The sequence below is a fragment of the Hyla sarda genome, chromosome 9 (genome assembly GCF_029499605.1).
Source record: "Hyla sarda isolate aHylSar1 chromosome 9, aHylSar1.hap1, whole genome shotgun sequence".
Lineage (NCBI taxonomy): Eukaryota > Metazoa > Chordata > Amphibia > Anura > Hylidae > Hyla > Hyla sarda.
Window position 1 is genome coordinate 16,050,473 of NC_079197.1, and position 23,365 is coordinate 16,073,837.

Genomic DNA, 23,365 nt, shown 5'->3' on the forward strand with positions numbered 1-23,365 from the left:
TATTTTATTATATACATTTTTTATTCTTGGTGGGCTTACCCTATACGCTGTAGTGGCGTATTTATAGGTTTTTTAGTGGTTGTTTTGGGTTTTCCCCAATTTTATTTAGACCACAGTATATAGGACTTCTTTTTAGGTTGTTCACCATCAAGTCAAGTAAGATAAAGTCACAGCTTTATGAGTCAAGTCAGTGCCTGTCATCTGTCAAGTCAGCGTTGTCTGCATTCAATTGTCCAGTCCTACTACAAGTCCCAGCAAGCCCTTAAGGTCTCTGCATCACTGGTCACCTCCTTGGGTCCTGACTGAACTGTATAGACTTTACATCTGTCTACCCTCTGTAAAGCTACCGTTGTCCGTAACTTGGCGTCGGAGTCTTTATTGCCCCCCGTGCCTAGCCCAGGATCCAGCGGTATACCTTCAGGTGGTTAGAGGCTAAACCACGCCCTGGCGTCACGAACACAAGAGGTTAAAGGGTACCTTTCATCAAAAAAACTTTTGATATAATACAGATTAATGTATGCAGAATAACTTTCCAATAGCATGTTATTAAAAAATATGCTTCTTTCTATTTAATTTTCCACTTTGAAAAAATGACCACTAGAGGTCTCCCTACCAGTCCTTTTTTTTATAGATTTCAGACTCATGCTGGAGTCCTAAATCTCAGACTGCAGCCGGGACACAGACAAACTCCTGGCAGGGAGCAGTGCTGAGTTTGTCTGTGTCCCGGCTGCAGTTTGAGATTTAGGACTCCAGCATGAGTCTGAAATCTATAAAAGAGGACTGGTAGGGAGACCCCTAGTGGTCATTTTTTCAAAGTGGAAAATTAAATAGAAAGAAGCATATTTTTTAATAACATGCAATTGGAAAGTTATTCTGCATACATTAATCTATAATATATCAAAAGTTTTTTTGATGAGAGGTACCCTTTAAGTGCCATCTGCCCCTAGGGTAACAACATCTGCCCTGAACCACACACCCCGCTACCACAACTTTTCCCTATGCTTGCCCCCATTCTTTCATCACAGAAAACAGTGGTATGACCTGTGGTCCCATGGGCGTAACTATAGGGGATGCAGAGGTAGAAGTCGCAATAGGGCCCCTTTGCCCCATAAGAAGAGACCCGAATTATAAGTGTCACATGGCAGGCATGAGGCCTTCTTATACATTTTGCATTGGGTCCCAGAAGCTACAAGTTACTCCTCTTCTTGGTCCATTTTCTTGGGCCAAATGGAGACATTTTGAGTTGGTCCTGTTTCTTTCCACTACGCCCTGATCCCCGCTACAACCCGCCACCCTGTTTATATTGGAAGAGACAATTCCTCCCTCCCTTGGCATTAAAGGGGTACCCCACTGCCCCAGCGTTCGGAACATTTTGTTCCGAACGCCTGGTGCAGGCTGCGGGGGATTGTGATGTCACGGCCACGCCCCTCATGATGTCACACCACACCCCCCTCAATGCAAATCTAAGGGCTGGGAGCAGGCTGCGGGGGTCGTGACATCATGGACACGACCCTCGTGACCTCACACCACGCCCCCTCAATGAAAGTCGCCACGCCCGCTTCCCATAAACTTCCATTGAGGGGGCGTGGTGTGAGGCCACGAGGGTCGTGCCCATGACGTCACGACCCCCGCAGCCTGCTCCCAGCGTTCAGGACAAAATGTTCTGAACGCTGGGGCAATGGAGTACCCCTTTAACAAAGGTTCACTAACCTCAGTTAACCTCTGACCCCCCCGCTGCTATAGCAGCCATGGGGCCTCCCATTATGTCGGGATTTATATAAAAATATACCGACTTCCTTCCATTATAATTCAACGTGTCATGTCGGGAGCCGAATTGGTGGCAGATTATTCACTCTTTTATTTTTATTCTTTTTTATTTTTTTTTATAGCTTTTCCTCTATGTTGAAAATATACAGTAAAATGTTTCCAGTTCTATAAAATTATAGTCTCTTATGTATCGCTCTCATAGTCCGATGATTTTCGACGGTCCGTTTTATTGCAGAAATAGGGATATCGATGTGCTTTAGGGTATATTTCAGGTTTTTATTGTGTTTTTTGGATGATGAAACGGCATCGAGATGGAATATACAGTAACGGGCCAATAGACCTACGACCGATATGACACCCACTAGGTGGCGGTATAGTCTTTTGGTAGGACCTGGCACTGCAGAGACTAGGATGGCTGCAGTTTTTTTTTTTTTTTTACGTCCTAGCGTCAGTGCAAATATTCTTTGTTTATTGTCTTTCTACAGATTTGGCGTGGCTGGAAAGCCGGTACGTATAGATCCATAATGGCGAGTCCCATAGAAAAGCCGCCCATGATGATGTCAGATCTTTTCGTGAATCCATGAGCACATATGATGCTGTCACCTTCCCTGGAATTTTAACCCATTCCATGTTACAAGAACCAGCATGCACTGTGGTGCGATATATCAATGTCCCCCCCCCCCCAGCCCCCCATCCGCTCCCCCCCCCCACCCCCCCAAGAAAAGTCATAAAAAGTGCTATAGTTCCTCCATAAGAAGTCATTCATTCGTTCATTGCTTTGGACACATTTAATCCCTTTGTTTTCCAGTCTTTATCGCTGGGTTCTTTGTTATAATTCGCTGAAGCGCACAGACGGTTCCAGTTTGTGTGAGAGAGCGGTGAGGACTTTGTCGAACTTGTCGTACCTCTCGGCTTGGCTTCCAGCGGCTCCTCGGCTGCCCCATAGCATCCGCATCTGGAATTCAGTGCTGGAGACCTCCAATAGATCCGATCGGGGATGGAAGCCTGGAGGGTCAAAGGAGAAATAGGGTCAGGCAGGCAATAAAAACTATACGACCCATTCAAAGTTTACCATTTCAGAGAAAGTTGGGTGTCAGCCACCAATAGGGTCCCCATTGCCATCCCCACTCAACTTGTGTAATGCCATTTTACATAAGAGGGAGATGTATTGGTGTACAATAAATAATTCTGGAAGCGGCCATGTTGGAATTGGAAAAGCGGCCATGTTGGAATTGGAAAAGTGGCCCTGTTGGAATTGGAAAAGCGCCCAGGTTGGAATTGGAAAAGGGGCCATGTTGGAATTGGAAAAGCGCCCAGGTTGGAATTGGAAAAGGGGCCATGTTGGAATTGGAAAAGCGCCCAGGTTGGAATTGGAAAAGCGGCCATGTTGGAATTGCAAAAGCGGTCATGTTGGAATTGGAAAAGCAGCCATGTTGGAATTGGAAAAGCGGCCATGTTGGAATTGCAAAAGCGGCCATGTTGGAATTGGAAAAGCGGCTATGTTGGAATTGGAAAAGCAGCCATGTTGGAATTGGAAAAGCGGCCATGTTGGAATTGGAAAAGAGGCCATGTTGGAATTGGAAAAGCGGCCATGTTGGAATTGGAAAAGCGGCCATGTTGGAATTGGAAAAGCGGCCATGTTGGAATTGGAAAAGCGGCCATGTTGCAATTGGAAAAGCGGCCATGTTGGAATTGGAAAAGCGGCCATGTTGGTTGTCACTCATCTTTCGAGAATGTAGTTCTCACCTTGGAGCCTCATTTCGGCATTGGTGCGGTACAGGCCCCCGTGATGTGCCACCATTCTGGCAGCTTCTAGATGAGACATGACCACTTCTACCCCGTTGTCGATGCTGTCCCACGGCTCTCCGCCATCCAGCTGAGGGGAGTCTCTCTCCAGAAGGGTGATGAGGGGCAGGATATGGGGGAACGTGGTGTTGCTCAGCGGGAGACTCTCTGTATGGGAGACAATGAAAATTTATATTGTGTAATCATAGATGAGATAAACTGAGATAAATACCTTATTGGATTCCTGTAGTGCACTAAACTAATATACAAACTGACTGACTAGGGCAGTGGTCTCTAAACGGTGGACCTCCAGCTGTTGCCAAACTACAGCTGCCAGCATGCTGGGAGTTGTCGTTTTGCAACAGCTGGAGGCACCCTGGTTGGGAAACACTGAAGTAGACTGTCAGATGACTGCTGCTTATAAATAGAACTGTTTTTAGAGTGCCTCCAGCTGTTGCAAAACTAAAACTCCCAGAATGCCCAGACAGCCGAAGGCTGTCTGGGCATTCTGGGAGTTGTAGTTTTGCAACAGCTGGAGGCAACCTTGTTGGGAAAAACTGAAGTAGATGGTCAGATGACTGCTGCTTATAACTAGAATGGTTCTCAGGTTGCCTCTATGAATGCTGGGAGTTGTAGTTTTGCAACAGCTGGAGGTTCACAGCTTGAGGGCCACTGGACTAGGGTTATTTTCTACTACTAAAACCAGTTTCACACGAGCGGTATATGGTCTAATTTTTGCGTCCATATTGAAGCCGCAAGTCCCAGGGCTAAAGAAGTAATAGATCACTACGGTGCTATCAGTTCGGGTCATCAGATCCAAGGTCGGGGTCGGGACTCGCAGCCGTAATACAGAAGTAAAAATGAGACCGTATTACGCTCATGTGAAAACGCCCTTACACTAACAGAGGATACAGTGAAGCATGTGGCTTAGGTGACTCTTTATATGCTCCACATGGCGGCACACACCGAGACTCCTCCGGAATTCAAAGATCAATCCGGCCATTGAATTTCTTACCTTTTCCTTCATTCATACTTTTCAGGAACGGCTTCAGTTTCTTCTCGTACAATATGGCGCCCTCCGTGTGTCTCTGTCTCAGGGCAATCCATGTCTGTTCCAGTCGTGAGATCTGGAGATGGAGGAAGGAGGAACAGTCTTTGTTATTCCGTGTGCGGACGACTCAATCGTGCCAGTAAAGTGAAGAAAACTGTGACCCGTAGCCAAATGTGACCTGAGCTCCTGAGCTCAGCGCTCTCAGCCCTTCTCAGATCTGATCGCTGATAGGGGTTAGGATTAGGGGTTAGAGTTAGGATTAGGGGTTAGAGTTAGGGGTTAGGATTAGGACTAGGGGTTAGGATTAGGGGTTAGAGATAGGATTAGGGGTTAGAGATAGGATTAGGGGTTAGAGTTAGGGGTTAGGATTAGGACTAGGGGTTAGGATTAGGGGTTAGAGTTAGGGGTTAGGATTAGGACTAGGGGTTAGGATTAGGGGTTAGAGTTAGGATTAGGGGTTAGGATTAGGGGTTAGAGATAGGATTAGGGGTTAGGATTAGGGGTTAGAGTTAGGATTAGGGGTTAGAGATAGGATTAGGGGTTAGGATTAGGGGTTAGAGTTAGGATTAGGGGTTAGAGATGGGATTAGGGGTTAGGATTAGGGATTAGAGTTAGGATTAGGGGTTAGGATTAGGGGTTAGGATTAGGGGTTAGAGTTAGGGGTTAGGATTAGGACTAGGGGTTAGGATTAGGGGTTAGGATTAGGGGTTAGGATCAGGATTAGGATGATGGTTATGATTAGGGGTTAGAGTTAGGATTAGGGACAAGGGTTAGGATTAGGGTTAAGGTTTAGGATTAGGGGTTAAAAATGTTGTTGCAGCAGAGCCCTATTGTTTTTCAATGGGATTCTGCTGTACCGTAAATTCAGATTCCGGCCTCCGCAGAAAGAACTGAGGTGTCTATTCTTTCTGCTGAATCAGATCAGAAATGTATTGCCGTCTATAGAGTCGGTGCATTTCCGAGTGGTCCTATTGGGTTAGGATTAGGGGTAAGGGTTAGGATTAGGGGTTAGGATTAGGCATAGGGGTTAGGATTAGGGGTTAGGATTTGGGGTTAAGATTAGAGGTAAGGATTAGGATTAGGGGTTAGGATTAGGGAGTGAAAGGGAGACGGCTGTAAAGCAGAAAAGTGTGTTCCTGTGCGGACGGTCACATTCCGCTACAGGGACACAGTTTTCTTCATTACACCGGGTTACAGCGCAATTTCCTCCAAGCCACTAATATTAGCCGGTGGGAGATCTCATTGACCTTATTACGTAGGATCTCCCACCCCGCCAGTGTACAAATGTGACATCAGAAGGGAACCATTACAATATCTCTCACTAGGGCGGCATTTGTCTCATTGGTATCTAATATGTAATGTGCTGTGAGCTTCATGTTCTTACATCAGGTCTGGATTATTTGGTGCATTTACAAACTGCACAATAAATCCTAGTTTCACACCAGGGTTGAGCTGGGTTCAGAGGAGCTCCGCTCCAACTACGGGACTTGAGCGGAGAAAGATAATACTGCAAGCGGACACCTGATGGAAACCCGACAGAAATTGCATTGTGTGAATGGTGCAGCAGAATCCTGTTGAGAGCAATGGGGGGCTGCTGCACTGTATTTTCCACAACAGAACTCCAGAGCAGAATTCCGCTTGGAAAAAAGGTAGTGTGAATGAGTCCTGAGGCCATGTTCACACGACAGAATGTTTGCTCGGGCGACAGCAGGCACCGACAGAATATGTCGGGGCAAGGACCACTTGGAAATACACCGACTCCATAGACGGCAATACATTTCTGAGCCGATTCAGCAGAAACAATAGACACCTCAGTTATTTCTGCGGAGGCCGGAATCGGAATTTACGGTACAGCAGAATCCCATTGAAAACAATAGGACTCTGCTGTAACAGAATTTCTAAGGAGAATTTTTTTGCCGGATTTCTCTTGGAAAAGCCACTTATTTGTATAGTCCCCACCAGGAGCCATTGGCTGTTTAACCAAGTGGGACTGAGTTCAAAAGACCCTTATTCTGGAGAGGTGGGGCCCCTCCATGTATCAGATGTTTATGGCATATGTCATAAATATCCTAGATGGGAAGAAGACCCCTTTAACCACACATGTCTGCAGCAGACAGTGACCTGAATGCAATATCTGGTTACAAAGAACTATCTGTACATAACAGAGACTGGAGAAGAGGATGTACAATGGCAGGAACTAGTCAGTCACTGGAGGAAAACATTGTAAATGTTTGATGTACCTGCACCAATTCCAATGCATTCATCACGGCCGCGAAGCTATACAGATTTCCCAGTGTGCCCTTCAGCTCGGCTGCCAGCTGGATGGTCTTGTGGAGCAACGCCGCCCTCTCCTCCGTACTTCCAGTGCAGCCCAAGATGTCCACCGCAATCATGATGGACATAGTGTGAAATCTGAGGAAGGATTGTTAAGATAAGAAAACAATTATCAATTATGTGATGAGTGTGTTTGGGCTCTTAATAAAGCTTTGGGCCTGTAATCTCCCCTCCCTACCCCCTTCTTTGCCAACATCCATGCCATATCACTGTCTGTAATGCTTTATTGTTTGACTTTGTTTCATGATGTGTGCAGAAATGTTAGTGTAGCATGTGGTAAGATGTATAGTGTAGGGACCTATGTGTTGTATGTTGTACTGTCATGTATATAATGTATGCAGGAATGTTAGTGTAGCATGTGGTAAGATGTATAGTGTAGGGACCTATGTGCTGTATGTTGTACTGTCATGTATATAATGTATGCAGGAATGCTAGTGTAGCATGTGGTAAGATGTATAGTGTAGGGACCTATGTGCTGTATGTTGTACTGTCATGTATATAATGTATGCAGGAATGTTAGTGTAGCATGTGGTAAGATGTATAGTGTAGGGACCTATGTGCTGTATGTTGTACTGCCATGTATATAATGTATGTAGGAATGTTAGTGTAGAATGTGGTATGATGTATCAACGGCTGAGCCAACAGCTGTCCGGGATTGCTGGGAGTTGTAGTTTTGCAACATCTGAAGGGCCACAGTTTGGACACCACTGTGCTGGAAGGTCACAGAACCTCTCTTCAGGGCCGGCTCTGCCTATAGGCAAAATAGGCAGCCGCCTAGAGCGCCCTCTTGATGAGGCTGTCTTTACCCTTCTGTCCCAGGTTGAACTTTATGACACATAGAACTAATATGGCCCCCAGTCTGTTCTATGGAGGAGCAGAATGTCCTTTTCCGCTACCAAACGCGTCACAGACACACGGCACAAATTGAGTGGGATCCCCACGCACCTTTCGAGAAGGTCAAGTCGCAGCTGGCGGCCATGCGGCAGCGTCAAGAGCTCCATGCCTGAGCTGACTCCCATGGTCCTCTGCATCTCCTTGGTAACACCGAGTATCCTGGCAACCTGAGAGCGACACGAAGATGGAGATTAATTTCATTTAATTGCAAATAGATTGTCGCCTCCTCTTGTGGGAAGTAATTCTAGTGGGGGATAATAATAAACACGATAATAGCCATCATTTTACCCCACCAGGATGACATCATAGTGACAACTCCAACCATAAGTCAACCCTAATCCTATATTCGTACACAGTATAGGGGGGCCACATTTATGGCATTGACTTTAAATTACAATATGATTAATATGATCTATTGGGAAAAAGTTTTACCCCCCAAAAAATTGAAAATATCCTCCCTATTCGGTTATTATATATCGTCGTTTCTATGTTTAGAAAATAAGACTAAAGGACCTAAATGACATCCGGGCAGAGATTCAATGTGTAGCGGGCGCCCACTACAGGCCGTGCATTTCAGAGCGGATACTGCTGAAAGAATGATCATTCTTTTGGCACAGTCTGGAATCCGTAATTTCGAAATTCTGTAGTGTGAATGGTGCAGCAGAATTCCACTGAAAACAATGGGAGGCTGCTGTAGCAGAACTCCGGAGCAGAATTCTGATTGGAAAATACCTAGTGTGAATGAGTCCTCAGGCTATGGAATGTGAGCCCGACACTCCGCAGACAGAACTTGCTGGCACTAGGACCACTTAGAAATGCGCTGTCTCCATAGACGGCAATGCATTTCTAAGCAGATTCTGCAGAAAATCCCTAGTGTGAATGGTGCAGCAGAATTTCATTGAAAACAATGGGAGGCTGCTGCACCATATTTTCCACAACAGAACTCCGGAGCGGAATTCCAGTTGGAAAACACGTAGTGTGAATGGGCCCCTATTTCCTATTTAAATAAGTTTTCCACTTCTTATTTTGTCACAAGAGTCTTCTGATAATCATCTGATCACAGGGTGTCACTCTGCCGGGACCCCCACAGATCAGCCATAGTCTGTTGGGGGGGGGGACCCGACAACAAGTATTAAATTCCTTGAAAAGTAGCATTAATAGGATTATCCAGGATTAGAAAAACATAGCTTTTTTTTTTTCTTCCCAGAAATAGCGCCACTCTTGTCCTCAGTTTGAATGAAGCTGAGATGTAATTCCACATACAACCTGAAAACAGGTGTGATGCTGTTTTTCTTTTTTAGAAGAATTAATATATATATATATATATATATATATATATATATATATTTTTTTTTTATAAGCCCTTTAAACAGGGCCAATTAATATTACTGGGGAGTTCATGTAAGTCACTGATATTCTGGGCGTTCCAAAGCAAGAGATGCTCTTTGTAGATAGTCTCTATCTACAGATGAGGATCCTGAATGTGGCATCCATTTTTTTTTTCCCCCTGGAAACCTGGAAGAATATGTTCAGTTTTCCTGCAGCTCCCCCGCAGGGGAAATTGAGTATTACAAAGTGCCCATTAAAACCAATGGGTTGTGTGTGTAATGCAGGACAGGACAGGTCTTCTAAAGAGAGGCGCTCTTCATCGCCACCCTCCACCCTGGCCAAAAAATGAGGATGCTGAACAGAGGACACCCCTCTATCGCCTCAGAATTCCCTAATAGGGTGTATAAAATGGGTTTTCCAAACCAGACAACCCCATTAGGATACTGTAATGACATCCGTGCTCCTCACCTCACAGTCTGTCTTGGTGATATGTTTGGCAATAGTCTTCGCATCGACCTCAGAAAACAACTCCTTGACCTTCTTCAGGATGCACATCTCCAGGGGCTTGTTGTCTGCAGGAATCAGCATGGACTTGAAGGCTGATGGGTTGAATGAAGATTGGGCTTCTATGCTCGGGATAGTAAAAGAGAGTCTGTCCTTGTCAGTATCGTCCACCACCCGCGTGACGCCCGCCCTGATACCTTCATCAACTTTTAACCTTTCTACGTAGCTCTTGGGGGGCAGAGGTTTGTTGTAGGTGTCGTGTGTCGGGGAGGCTGGGCGTAGCTGGCAATAGTGTCCATTGTCGGGGTCACTGTAACTGTTTATAGAGGGTGAGGGGGAGATTGGTGGGTATCCATGACTGGGCGTGGAATGGGTACTTTCCGCCATGTTTAACGTGGCCTTGTTATTTGCTGGATTCACATAAGGTTCACTGGAGCGTCTTAGTACTGGGGAACCTGGAGGTACATTGGCTGCTGGAGTCCCCTGGGGCTTCACCCTGACCACTGGAAAAAGGCAGATAAGAAATGGTTAATACACATAGAAGCATGTCTATCACCTATATCAGTGGTCTTCAACCTGCGGACCTCCAGATGTTGCAAAACTACAACTCCCAGCATGCCCGGACAGCCGTTGGCTGTCCGGGCATGCTGGGAGTTGTAGTTTTGCAACATCTGGAGGTCCGCAGGTTGAAGACCACTGACCTATATGGTCTTTTTTTTTTTACTATAATACACACCTGTACTATAGGCTGGGGATCCGGGGGTCTCAGAAATAGGAGACATTGGGGAGTGAAGGTCTTGGATCTGGTCCACACTGACTGCACAGGTCCTGACTATATCTCTATGATGTGGAGAAGAGGCGCTAGTAGAAGGAAAAAAAACAACAAATTAAACTAAATTAAGTTAAACTAAATTATATAGTATACTATTTAATACATATAGACAGAGACAGATTGATAGATCTAGGTCATTGCATCCTGCCCTCCAAAGAATTAAAAGGGATACTCCGGTGGAAAAAATATTTTTTCATAACAACTAGCTGCAGAAAGTTAAACAGATTTGTGAATTACTTCTATTAAAAAAAATCTTAATCCTTCCAGTACATATCAGCTGCTAAAGTTGAGTTGGAACTGTCAAGAGTAGCAGCAAATCCCCATAGAAAACCTTTCCTGCTCTGGACAGTTCCTGAGACAGACAGAGGTGTTGGCAGAGGAAACTGTTGTCAGACAAAAAAAAAAGAACAACTCAACTTCAGCAGCTGATAAGTACTGGAAGGATTAAGATTTTTTTTAATAGAAGTAATTTACAAATCTGTTTAACTTTCTGGAGCCAGTTGATATTAAAAAAAAAAAAAAAAGTTTTTTTTACTGGAATATCCGGATGGTGAAGACCCTATGGATGGTTAAAATGGTTGGCAATTGGTGGCCATGTTCCAAAGCCCACCCTCCAAGATATCCAAATCTCTTCCTAGGGTCCCCCAGGATCCAGAAGGGCTATGAAATCCCAGTCCACATTCTTAGAGAATTAAAATGGCTATACCCTTTCAATAGCTATTCAAACCAACCCACTCACATGCTTGTTTGGTTAGTTGAGCGTGAATATGTTCTTAAAGGGGTATTCCGGTCAAAAACTATATATATTTTTTTTTCATATCAACTGGCTTCAGAAAGTTAAACATATATGTAAATTACTTCTATATAAAAATCTGAATTCTGCCAGTACTTATCAGCTCCTGTATGCTTCAGAGGAACCTATGTAGTTCTTTCCAGTCTGACAACAGTGCTCTCTGCTGACACCTCTGTCTTGTCTCAGGAACTGTCCAGAGCAGGAGAGGTTTGCTATAGGGATTTCCTCCTACTCTGGACAGTTCCTGAGACAGTTAGAGGTGTCAGCAGAGAGCACTGTGGTCCAACTGGAAAGAACAACTCTACTTTGAAAGCTGATAAGTCCTGGAAGGATCAAGATTTTTTTTATAGAAGTAATTTACAAATATTTTTAACTTTAACTTTAAATTGTTTGTCAGTGGAGTAACCCTTTAACAAGGACCACCACCTGATAACTGCGGTGGCCGCTTATCTCCTGTTATCCCCCTTGGGAAGAAAGGATCGACATGCCCAATTATCTTTGTTTCCTGACATTTGATTGTCTAAGCCAGTGGTCTCAAACTGCGGAGCTCCAGATGTTGCAAAACTTCAACTCCCAGCATGCCCGGACAGCCAACGGCTGTCCGAGCATGCTGTGAGTTGAAGTTTTGCAACATCTTTAGGGCCACAGTTTGAGACCACTGATCGAAACACTTAATACACTTTCGATGGCCATCCAGTTATGCCAAAATGACCAGGTTCGGCCGACCTTTGTCTAATGTTACGACCACATTGTGTAATACAGTGCATAAGGATTTATAACTATCACACAGTTGACATTCTAGACGGTGTTGTCTATTACGGTGACTTGATCTCACTGGGAAGAGTCCCCTACCTGTTCGGGCAGCCATTGCTCTTGGTGATCTTGTCTGCAGTAAGTCCATCAGTCATGGTGATACTTCTTCTCTTCATATGTCCCTTCTGGGGGCTCTGAGAGCCCTGCCTTCCCGGGGATAGCCCATAACTGGCCTCCAGGTAACGTAGTGGAAAGGTGCGATTGATAGGACAATAGATGAGCGCACCGCTCTGGTCCGAGACGGCCCGTCGGCTGCCGACATAGAAGCGCACCAGGGCCGGGATGTTGTCAAAGCTCTCCTGTTCGAAGAGGTACTGTATACGGGTGTAGCTGTCGCTGGTCTTCACCATCACCTTGTTGATCTTGAAATGCAGAGAGTCGTTCTTCCATCGACAGGTCAGCACGTAGTCGCCCAGGCTGGTCAATGAGTCCCTGATAAGAAAGTCCCCGTTTCTCTGCACCAAGTTCTCCGACACCTAAGTCAATGGAAAAACATGCACCAGTTATGCTCTCGATCAGCATGACAAGTAGAGATGATGTCAAGGGTTAAATGCCACCTTACCTCTCGTGGTATGCGCCCATGGTACCAGGCGTGGCTGCGCAGGTCCGAGCTGTTAAGCTTTAGCTCCTCCTCTAACTCCTTATGCAGTTTTTCTGGAGGAGTATCCAAGATGTACTTCTCCTTGGAAAACTGTGGGAACATAAAGCACATTATAGACCCTGTAAGACTTCATCCATGGCATAGTCAAAATGCGTTTTGACGCTTCGTAGACGACTTAAAAGGGAACAGACTAGAATATTTGTCAGAGAAGATTCCAATTTCATCTTCCCTTCACCCTAAAATGTAATTTCACAGCCTATTAGTACAAAACCTCCTGGATCAAAGTCACCGATTCTTCTCTATCGACCAAGACCATGTTAGTACGGCAGCTTGTTCAATAATGTGGACATGTGGTGTCAGGACTAATATGGGCAGATGGGAAGATGGCTGGTTATTGGTTTTGGCACCAATGTGATAACATATTGCTCCATCAGTGGACTGTGTTCACCATCTGAAGCCAAATGGAAAGATGGACGGGCGGGAGAAAAACCTGTGAGAATCAATCACCCTCTCTAAAGCGTTAGTATCTCTGTTCTTGGCAACAACACGTTCACTTATTTGACATCCACGACCAACGTTCCTGCAAGAGCGAAATCTCATACATCAATGATCCCCAACCTGTAGCTCTACAGCTTATTCCAAAAGTCCCAGAATGCCTGAAGTCTGCCTGGACATGCCAAACGACAACCCCCGGAATTCTGGGCACCGGTTATGTTGGTTGTCACTTGGAAACAGAAACAACTAAGAAATGTCCGAACAGAACAGGATATCAGCTTTTGTTTCGTTCACTCATTAATATATAAAATTATCAGAGCACTCGGCCTGGTCTTCCTACCTAAACCATGGGGAAGAGGAAGAGCAACAATGACGCTCTTGTTCTCATATCCCGACCTCTTAACATGTCCTTATATGTCGTCCTCATCTCCCAACCTCATATCCGGTCCTCATATCCTTAATTCATATCCCGTCCTTATATCCTGTCCTTATAACCCATCCTCATATATCGTACGTATATCTCGACCTCACATTCCAACCTCATATCCCGTCCTCATATCTTAACCTCATACCCCGTCCTCATATCCCAACGTCATATCCTGTCCTTATAACCCATCCTCATATATCATTCTTATATCTTGACCTCACATTCCAACCTCATATTCCGTCCCCATATACCATCCTCATATCTTAACCTCATATCCCGTCCTCATATCCCGACGTCATATCCTGTCCTTATAACCCATCCTCATATATCATCCTTATATCTTGACCTCACATTCCAACCTCATCTCCTGACCCCATATTCCATCCTCATTTCCCATCCCCATAACCCATCCTCATATCCCGACCTCATATCCTGTCCCCATATCTCCTTCCCATATCCCAGTCTCAAATCCCTTCCTCATATCTTGTCTCCATATCCCATTCTCATATCCCGATCTCCTATCCTGACCACATATCCCGATCTCCTATCCAGACCTCATATCCCGATCTCCTATCCTGACCTCATATCTTGATCTCCTATCCCGACCTCATATCCCGATCTCCTATCCCGACCTCATATCCCGATCTCCTATCCCGACCTTATATCTCAATCTCCTATCTCGACCTCATATCCCGATCTCCTATCCCGACCTTATATCTCGATCTCCTATCTCGACCTCATATCCCGATCTCCTATCCCGACCTTATATCTCGATCTGCTATCTCGACCTTATATCTCGATCTCCTATGCCGACCTCATATCCCGACCTCATATCCAAATCTCCTATCCCGACCTCATATCCCGATCTCCTATCCTGACCTCATATCCCATCCTCATGTCTGTCCTCATCTAGCTATGGCACTGCTCAGGGGGTACACAGTCTCCCCTCCGCCACACATAGATGACATAGCCCATATTCACTTAAAATCCGAAACTTAAGCAGATTGCACCTGCTCCCTTGAGAACTAGTGACACTGAACAGTGATGTTACTGCCACAATAATGACATCACTGATCTTTACTCATCGCCCTCTGGATTTCCCCGTAGAATTCAGCACCTATGGTTCTTTACTTACAGAAGAGCTACGTGACCCCAGTCTAATAGGATTCGGCATTAGCCGTTTAATTCTGGCTGGTAATTCCCTTTCAAATACGGAGGGGACAGATCTGACTATTCGTGTGTATTGCAGGGAATAGGTTTAACGCAGAACGGGATAGAGAATTAAGGCGTCTATTCTTTATCGGTCCAGGTGGCGGTTTCCAGTCTCCGCTTTGCTCTGCCGTAGCCCACGCCAGCGTGAGATAATCCCCCTCCGCAGAAAATCGCATCAAAGCTGGTCTGGCTTCTTGAATAATACAGACGGTTTAGAGGCATCGTCTGCATTGTAATGAGCTTTTGTGGCCACGGGAACACCTGAGCTGATCCTCCATGCACGTCCCCGTCCCCCCCCCCCCTCTGCCTCCCACACTGGAAAAGCAATGATGTAATGCACTGAGTCAGCACCGCCTTGACATGCTCTCCAGCTGAATTAGATTGTAAGCTCTTGGGGGTAGCAGCGTTATCATTATACCAGTGTTTCTCAACCAGGGTGCCTCCAGCTGTTGCAAAACTACAACTCCCAGCATGCCCGGACAGCCTTCGGCTGTCCGGGCATGCTGGGAATTGTAGTTTTGCAACAGCTGGAGGCACCCTGGTTGGGAAACACTGCTCTTAGCACTTGGGAAGGACAAGCCTTCAACCATGGTTCCCTAAAGGTTTCCTCCACAGGGAGGTTGTTGTTTTACAACAGCTGGAGGCACACTGTTTGGAACACACTGCTATAGAAGGACCTTAGAAAAGGTCACGGAGGGCATGCTGGGAGTTGTAGTTTTGCGATAGCTGGAGGTACCCAGGTTGGGAAACACTGCTCTAAGTGCGTGGGTAGAGCAAGCCTTCAGCCATGGTTCCCTAGAGGTTTCCTTTACAGGGAGTTGTTGTTTTACACAGCTGGAGGCACACTGTTTGGAAAACACTGCTATAGAAGGTGGTCATAGAGGGCATGCTGGGAGTTGTAGTTTTGCAACAGCCGGAGGCACCCTGGTTGGGAAACACTGCTCTAAGTGCATGGATAGGGCAAGCCTTCAGCCATGGTTCCCTAGAGGTTTGTTGTTTTACAACAGCTGGAGGCACACTGTTTGAAAAAACAATGCTGTTGAATGACTACTGAAAAGGTCATAGAGGGCATGCTGGGAGTTGTAGTTTTGCAACAGCTGGAGGCACCCTGTTTGAGAAACACTAGTATAACAGTAAGGGAAGGGCAAGTCTTCAGCCATGGTTCCCTACAGGTTTCCTCCACAGAAGGGGGGGGGGTTGTTGTCTTACAACAGCTGGAGGCACACTGTTTAAAAAACACTGCTGTAGAAAAGTCACAGAGGGCATGCTGGGAGTTGTAGTTTTGCAACAGCTGGTTGAGAAACACTGGAGTATACAGAGACGTTGACACTTCCCTGGTTCCCATATAACTAGGCAGATTTGGTATTCCGGACTCTGGCAGCCATATTGGTTGTCACCCAGCTTTTCAAGAAGCAGATAAACAGTCTAATATAAGTGAAAATTTCAATCCTATTATGGGTACCCCCCCTTCCCATCATGTCACCATTCAGCTCCCATGTGTAATGTCAGCAGATTTTATCAGAATTTACATTCCTATCATTTGGCGTCTTGGGAGATTCGTCTAAAAAAATGGAGCTGTTTAATCCAGACTGGAGATGACTTACATGGAACGTTTTCGCAGCTAGTGAGCCCACTGGGAAATTACGGAAACAGTAACATCTCCTTCCCGCCCAGCCTCGGAATAATTAAAGAAAATCTGAGGGTCTCTACCCAGCAGCTGCTCGCCATCATGTGATTTACGCCCGCGCTCCCCTTCCCCTATTAATTGCATGGAGTCTAATATTTCCACCAGGACTATTTCCGCCAAGGATGCCTTTCAGGGTCCATGGGGGGGCTGTGAATACTGGCAAAAACACTGGCATAAATCTTATGAATGAGGCCTCTGATATCTTAGGATGTATTGCAGCATTGGACCCCATATAGTACTACAGGGGTATTCACTTTTCAGACATTTATGACCGATCCACAGGATATGGCGCAAATATCTGAAAGTTGCGGCCCCCCTCAATGAGACGTACACTTATCTCCAGAACTGCGCAACCAAGGGCTGTGGGGTCCCTCAGGTTGGATCCTCAAGGTTGGATCTGCATCCTGTGGATCAGCCATAAATGTCAGAGATGGGATTAACCCATTAATATTTGAAGAAGGTAAGTCCAGCGAAATAGGATACATCATACTGGAAAAGTAACACTGACGTGTTTTGGGTCCTCCAAGATCCTTATAGGAGTATTCCAGGAAAAGAAAAAAAAATTATATATATCAACCGGCTCCAGAAAATTAAACAGATTTGTAAATGACTTCTATTAAAAAAAATCTTAATCCTTCCAATAATTATCAGCTGCTGAAGTTGAGTTGTTCTTTTCTGTCTGAAAACAGGGCTCTCTGCTGACATCTCTGCTTGTCTCGGGAACTGCACAGAGTAGAAGAGGTTTGATATGGGGATTCGCTTCTACTCTGGACAGTTGTCAGCAGAGAGCACTTAGACAGAAAATAACAACTCAACTCCAGCAGCTCATAAGTACTGAAAGGATTAAGATTTTTTAATAGAAGTCATTTACAAATCTGTTTAACTTTCTGGAGCCAGTTGATATATATATATAAGTTTTTTTCCTCTGGATTTCCCTGGATAACCCCTTTAATCATGGCAATCATACCATGAGTAAGGATCGTGGAGGATCCGAAACACGTCAGGGATTACTGTTTTAGTATGATGTATCCTATGTCGTGATAAAGAGTTCCTGCTTTTACTACACCTATTTTGCTGGACGTACCTTTTTCGAAATCCTGCTGCATTGGGCCGGAGGTGCGGCCGATCAGTCCGAGAAGAGGTGACTGCGGTGGAGGTGAGAGCTGTAGAATTTTAATATTTTTGAGTCCCTTTGGCCCCTGTCTTGTAAGAAGACTACTAAGGGTCGCCATTACTATATGTCAGTGTTTTCCAACCGGTGTGCCTCCAGCTGTTGCAAAAACTACAACTCCCAGCATGCCCGGACAGCCGTAGGCTGTCCGGGCATGCTGGGAGTTGTAGTTTTGCAACAGCTGGAGGCACACCGGTTGGAAAACACTGCTATATTGGATGCTGGGACTATAGGAGGAATGCGACCATAAATCATTCGACACAAACAACCTCCCTCAGAAGATTTAGGTCAGCGTCACGCAACCCTAATATGGCTGCATTTCTGCTTCCACCTGCAAGTCCTGGCCCAATGGCGGCTGTAATGAACTGATAGTGGTCCCCGATTCCATCAGGTAGGGTTTCTAGACCTGCGGTTGGGCCGGTACTAATAGCCATAATATGGAAGCGATAACGCATCATGGTCATGTTTAAACGGCCTTATGCCAATACTTCCCTCCATATTTATTGCTTCCCTTTGACTCTGGACCCTGGTGCAGAGGGGCTTCAAATATTAGGTGCAATGACAGGGGTATTGGGGAAATGATGGTATGAACTTTGTGTAGGGTTGATCATATCAAAAGATGCCATGGTATTGTACTGGCTTTGTAATATATACATGGGCGTAACCATAGCCAAGGGGCCCTGGCCATAGGGAGACTGCTATACAACGCTAGAAAATTAATGGCTCCGTTGTGGAAAGACCCGAATGCCCCAACTAAAGAAGAATTTTTTAAGAAAATGGAGAAGGTGATCTCATGGGAGAAAGCTATATATGCAAAGAGAGGACTAGTAGATACATTTGGTCTGATTTGGAATAGGTGGATTAAAAGACAGTAATGCTGGCCTTGGAATTAGAGGGTCTTTTTTTTATTTATATTTTTGTTTATTTTTGTTTTGTTTTAGTTTTGCTGTTTGTAATTTTTCGGGCCATTAGGAAATTTAGGAAGAGTTTGAATGCCCCTAATATAGTGTAAAGTCAACTAATTGTATTCCCTGGAAAAAGGTACCTTAGGGCCCCCCTTTTTATTTTATTTTATTTGTATTTTTTTATTTTGTTTCATTTTAGTTTAGCTGTTTGTAATTTTTCGGGCCATTAGGAAATTTAGGAAGAGTTTGAATGCCCCTAATATAGTGTAAAGTCAACAAATTGTATTCCCTGGAAAAAGGTACCTTAGGGCCCCCCCCCCCCCCGTTTATTTATTTATTTATTTTTCTTTTTAGTTTGGCTGTTTGTAATTTTTCGGGCCATTAAGAAATTTAGGAAGAGTTTGAATGCCCCTAATATAGTGTAAAGTCAACTAATTGTATTTCCTGGAAAAAGGTACCTTAGGGCCCCCCTTTTTATTTATTTATTTTTAATATTTTTTTTATTTTGTTTCATTTTAGTTTTGCTGTTTGTAATTTTTCGGGCCATTAGGAAATTTAGGAAGAGTTTGAATGCCTCTAATATAGTGTAAAGTCAACTAATTGTATTCCCTGGAAAAAGGTACCTTAGCCCCCCCCCGTTTATTTATTTATTTGTTTATTTTTCTTTTTAGTTTAGCTGTTTGTAATTTTTTGGGCCATTAAGAAATTTAGGAAGAGTTTGAATGCCCCTAATATAGTGTAAAGACAACTAATTGTATTCCCTGGAAAAAGGTACCTTAGGGCCCCCCTTTTTATTTATTTATTATTATTTTTTAATATTTTTTTTATTTTGTTTCATTTTAGTTTTGCTCTTTGTAATTTTTCGGGCCATTAGGAAATTTAGGAAGAGTTTGAATGCCCCTAATAATATATTTTTCTTTTTCGGGTTGTATATTTAACATATGATTTTTATGTATGCTCAAAGTATGATGTATATGCTTATTGCTTTTTAATAGCCTGTAAAGATATGTAATGAACAATAAAATAAATAAAAAAATTAAAAAAAGGGGTTGTAAAAAAAAAAAAAAAAAAAGGTCCCTGAGCTACCTTTTTCCAGGGAATACAATTTGTTGACTTTACACCAGCGGTCTTCAAACTGTGGCCCTCCAGCTGTTGCAAAACTACAACTCCCAGCATGCACGGACAGCCAACGGCTGTCCGGGCATGCTGGGAATTGTAGTTTTGCAACATCTGGAGGGCCACAGTTTGAAGACCACTGCTTTACACTTTCGGGCACTACCACGTAGGTTCTTTGATATAAGTCCCTATTATCCGTACTGTTTTAGGCTGCATTCACACCACGTTTTTGCAATACAGTTCCCGTATAAGTTTTCAATTTGAAAACCGTACGCATTGACTCTCCATTGAATACTGTATGTCAAAAGATGCATCAGGTTGTGTCCGTTTCGCATCCTGTACGGTTTTGTCAGTTTTTTTCCTCCATACCCAAAACCGTAGCCTACCACAGTTTTTGGTCCAGGTGAAAAACTGTATTAAGCCGTATACATTTTATTTTTATTTTTTTAACATGGGAACTGTACAGAACCGTATGTCCGTACGGTTCCATCCGGTTTTCACCATATGGTTTTTGGCTTTGCACAGTTTTTTTCCTTGGAATTTCAATCAAACAAGTGAAACTTTAATTCAGAATGGAATGAAAAGTTCAAAAACGTATAAGTTTTTTTCTTAAAAAAACTGATGCAACCGGACATAATTTTTCAAACCGTATACGGATTAAAATTTGTACACACGTTTTGATACAGTTTAGTCAAATTTTGAGTAATCCGTTTTTTATCAAAAACTTGATACGGGAACTGTATTGCAAAAACGTGGTGTGTGGCAGGGTGCTATCTCATTTTGCTATGGGGCCCTATGCACTTTATCCCCAAAGATTACCTGCAACTACCTTTGTGGCTTCAATGGGTACAAATACAAATAAGTGCAATGGCCGAACTATGGGAAATAAATGCCGGTATCAGTCTTGAGACACGTTGCCTGCATCGAACCCCCCCCCCCCCCCCCGCCAGTAGTCTTGGATTTGCACGTAGCTCCTTGTTCCCCCATCTCATTCCACAAGCTTTCTCTCTCTATATTAGACAACCTTTGCACACCGCAGCCCCATTATCCTGCAGTCCTGTCCATGCTGTGAATGAGGGGGCACAGGCGAGGAGGCGGCTCTAATTACTGGTGGGGACATTCAGCCTAAATATTCCCTGGAGAGGGACCACGGCTTAAGTAGATGCCGTTGCCATGTCAACCCACTCCTGTCAAGGCTGCGGCTTCTCCGTGCGGTCTGACAACTTCCTTCTTACCAGATCTGTCTACTGCCACAAACCCTCACGGTCCGTCCATTGATTTTACTATTATGGGAGGAAGGAGGGGCCGGGGTGCTGTTGGGGGGGGGGGGGGGTCTGCATAAAAAATGCTTTGAAATGGAGATGAAGAACGTCAGTCATACGTGAATATATTGCTGTACAATATATCTGTATAGCACCGTGCTATATAAATATTAATACGCGAATAAAAACCGCCACCAAAATCCAGCCATCCACCTAAATGGCCCATCCCGAGCGCCGGCCGTAGTATATTGCTTGTGCCCCGTGGTCACCCCGCTTGTAAAATGCTCCATGTTTCTGGTTCATTTCATTTTGCACATACGAGACTGTGTCCTGAGGGGACGCGGTGTCTGATCTCTCCCCCGAGGACCACGGTTGCCGCACAACACATGGGTTCCGTCATTTACCTCCATCCTAGATTAACCCTATAAATACGTCACTCAATTCTATCCATACCACTCCCTGCCCGGTAGGAGATGCTGGATATGTATTGTTACGGCGTTGCATCGGCTTCTGTAACAATGGCCCCAAGTTACACCTGTAGCGATTTTTTTTTTTTTTGCTCCTAGTCTATTTCGTTTTAGGGGGGTCCTGAGCTCATTCCCCCCCCCCTCCAATCTGTGGGTACTGCATATGCTGTCTGGGCTGCCATTGGTTAGAAATGATGTCATTGCTTTAAGAACATGGTAATGAGCTATTGGCGGAGGTGCGGAGATGCTGACGTCACCGGAGTAACACCCAGTCATTCATTCATTGCTCTATCACCCATTCTCATTAACCCTCTCCATGCCGAAATGGAGGAATGTACTCCTGGGTCCATAACTTTCACCTTATGACAACAGGATGACACCTTAGGGCAGTGTTTCGCAACCAGGGTGCCTCCAGCTGTTGCAAAACTACAACACCCAGCATGCCCGGACAGCCAACGGCTGTCCGGGCATGCTGGGTGTTGTAGTTTTGGAACAGCTGGAGGCACCCTGGTTGCCAAACACTGCCTTAGGATGACAGTGGCATTAACTAGTGGCAAGAAATAACAGCATCTGGCGTAACATGCTCATCTGCGTCTATGACGCTATACTTTATCAACCCCCTAATAAAATTATCTGCTACCTTAAAATCCACGCATGTCCACTGTATTGGAAAAAGCAGTCCTTTACCCAAAATTTTTTTACCGTGTCCTACCTACATGTCATTATATGTACACATATACACACACATGTTTAACCCCGGACTATGTTTACGTCACCGTCTATACCAGAAACACTGACGTCACCGTATGGCTGGAGACGCACACATGCAGAAGTGGATCCAACAAGAAAGAGACAAGTCCTCGTTCTTTTTTTTGGGATCTACTCCTGGCATGAAAAAAATTGAAAAAAACTGCACCAAAAACTGCACATGTGATTCCAGCCTTAACCAGTTTTGGGCATCTACCTTAGACCCAGAAACTTCCCTTCTAGGTAACACGGTCTTCATCTGCTGTGCCAAGGCTGCAATACCCTCAAAGAAGTCTTCTTCTACACATGATTTGTATAATACATTCCAAAGCAACTTACAGACTCTATTCCATATCAAAAATGCATCATGTGTCTACCAACTTCTTTCCGAGACAGCCTGGTGGACCCATGCCACCACTCAGCTGGTGACAACGTGCCATGACCCTCTACCTGGGCATGGTGTACTCATACGTCTCACCTGATGCAAAAATGGACAGATAGATGGAGGACGATAGAAATGGATACGCAGATGGAATTTTTCAGATTTTTCGCATGTGGTTCCTTACCTGCACCTGCATGAAAGACCCCCGGTAGAAGCAGCATGCCGCTGCCGACAGGGCGCTCCATAAACTGCACCGTTCGGTCATGCTGAAACCAAATCCTCCATCCAAATGCAACGAAATAAGGAAAGAGCCCAATGGGATGTGTAGTTCTGATAAGTCCCCGCGTTGGCTGGTGGGTCTCAGCTGGGTTTACAGAGCGTGGCTTGTGGAGCAGCCCGTACAGCTGATGTTGCCTACTGGTGCTGATGCTGCTGTTGGATTGCAGACCGATGCTTCAAGCATTACCTCATCCCTTGTCAAAAGAGCATCATGGGAGGAGCACCGGCGCTCATAGATATTCAGCCATGGATAAAGCCTCCCCTCCCTATCTTCCCCTCCTCCCTCCCTCTCTTTCTCTGCTCTTATCTCCCAATTCTCTTTCCGCCTCTCCAGGCTTACACCTCCCCCTTTCTAGGGATTTTTTCGGCTGAGAAGGAGGGCTGCTCCCTGTGTGAATGAATGAACTTTCTGCTGGTGGGGGGCAGGGCAGGAATGTGGGGGGGGGGGGTCACTGGGGGCATCTGAGATTGGGATCCAGGTCACTTTAAGAATGTATTTGTATAATGTGCAT

General features: G+C 44.9%; 1 protein-coding gene across 2 annotated transcripts in view; it reads right to left on the minus strand.

Moving 5' to 3' along the window:
• Nucleotides 1-2,476: 2,476 nt before the first annotated feature.
• SH2D3C (SH2 domain containing 3C) overlaps nt 2,477-23,365 on the minus strand; it is an 87,040-nt gene continuing 66,151 nt past the window's right edge. Inside the window, exons 1-10 of one of the 2 annotated variants that reach the window (XM_056540442.1) lie at nt 22,759-23,046; nt 12,665-12,793; nt 12,142-12,578; nt 10,401-10,525; nt 9,629-10,167; nt 7,883-7,998; nt 6,844-7,015; nt 4,568-4,679; nt 3,514-3,720; nt 2,478-2,772 (exon numbers count right to left, since the gene is read on the minus strand). In XM_056540442.1, the coding sequence (XP_056396417.1) occupies nt 2,597-2,772; nt 3,514-3,720; nt 4,568-4,679; nt 6,844-7,015; nt 7,883-7,998; nt 9,629-10,167; nt 10,401-10,525; nt 12,142-12,578; nt 12,665-12,793; nt 22,759-22,839 (2,094 nt within the window). In that variant the 5' untranslated portion in view covers nt 22,840-23,046 and the 3' untranslated portion in view covers nt 2,478-2,596. Of the gene's footprint in view, nt 2,773-3,513; nt 3,721-4,567; nt 4,680-6,843; nt 7,016-7,882; nt 7,999-9,628; nt 10,168-10,400; nt 10,526-12,141; nt 12,579-12,664; nt 12,794-22,758; nt 23,047-23,365 lie in introns of those variants that run through there. The other variant, XM_056540443.1, reaches the window with a different exon arrangement.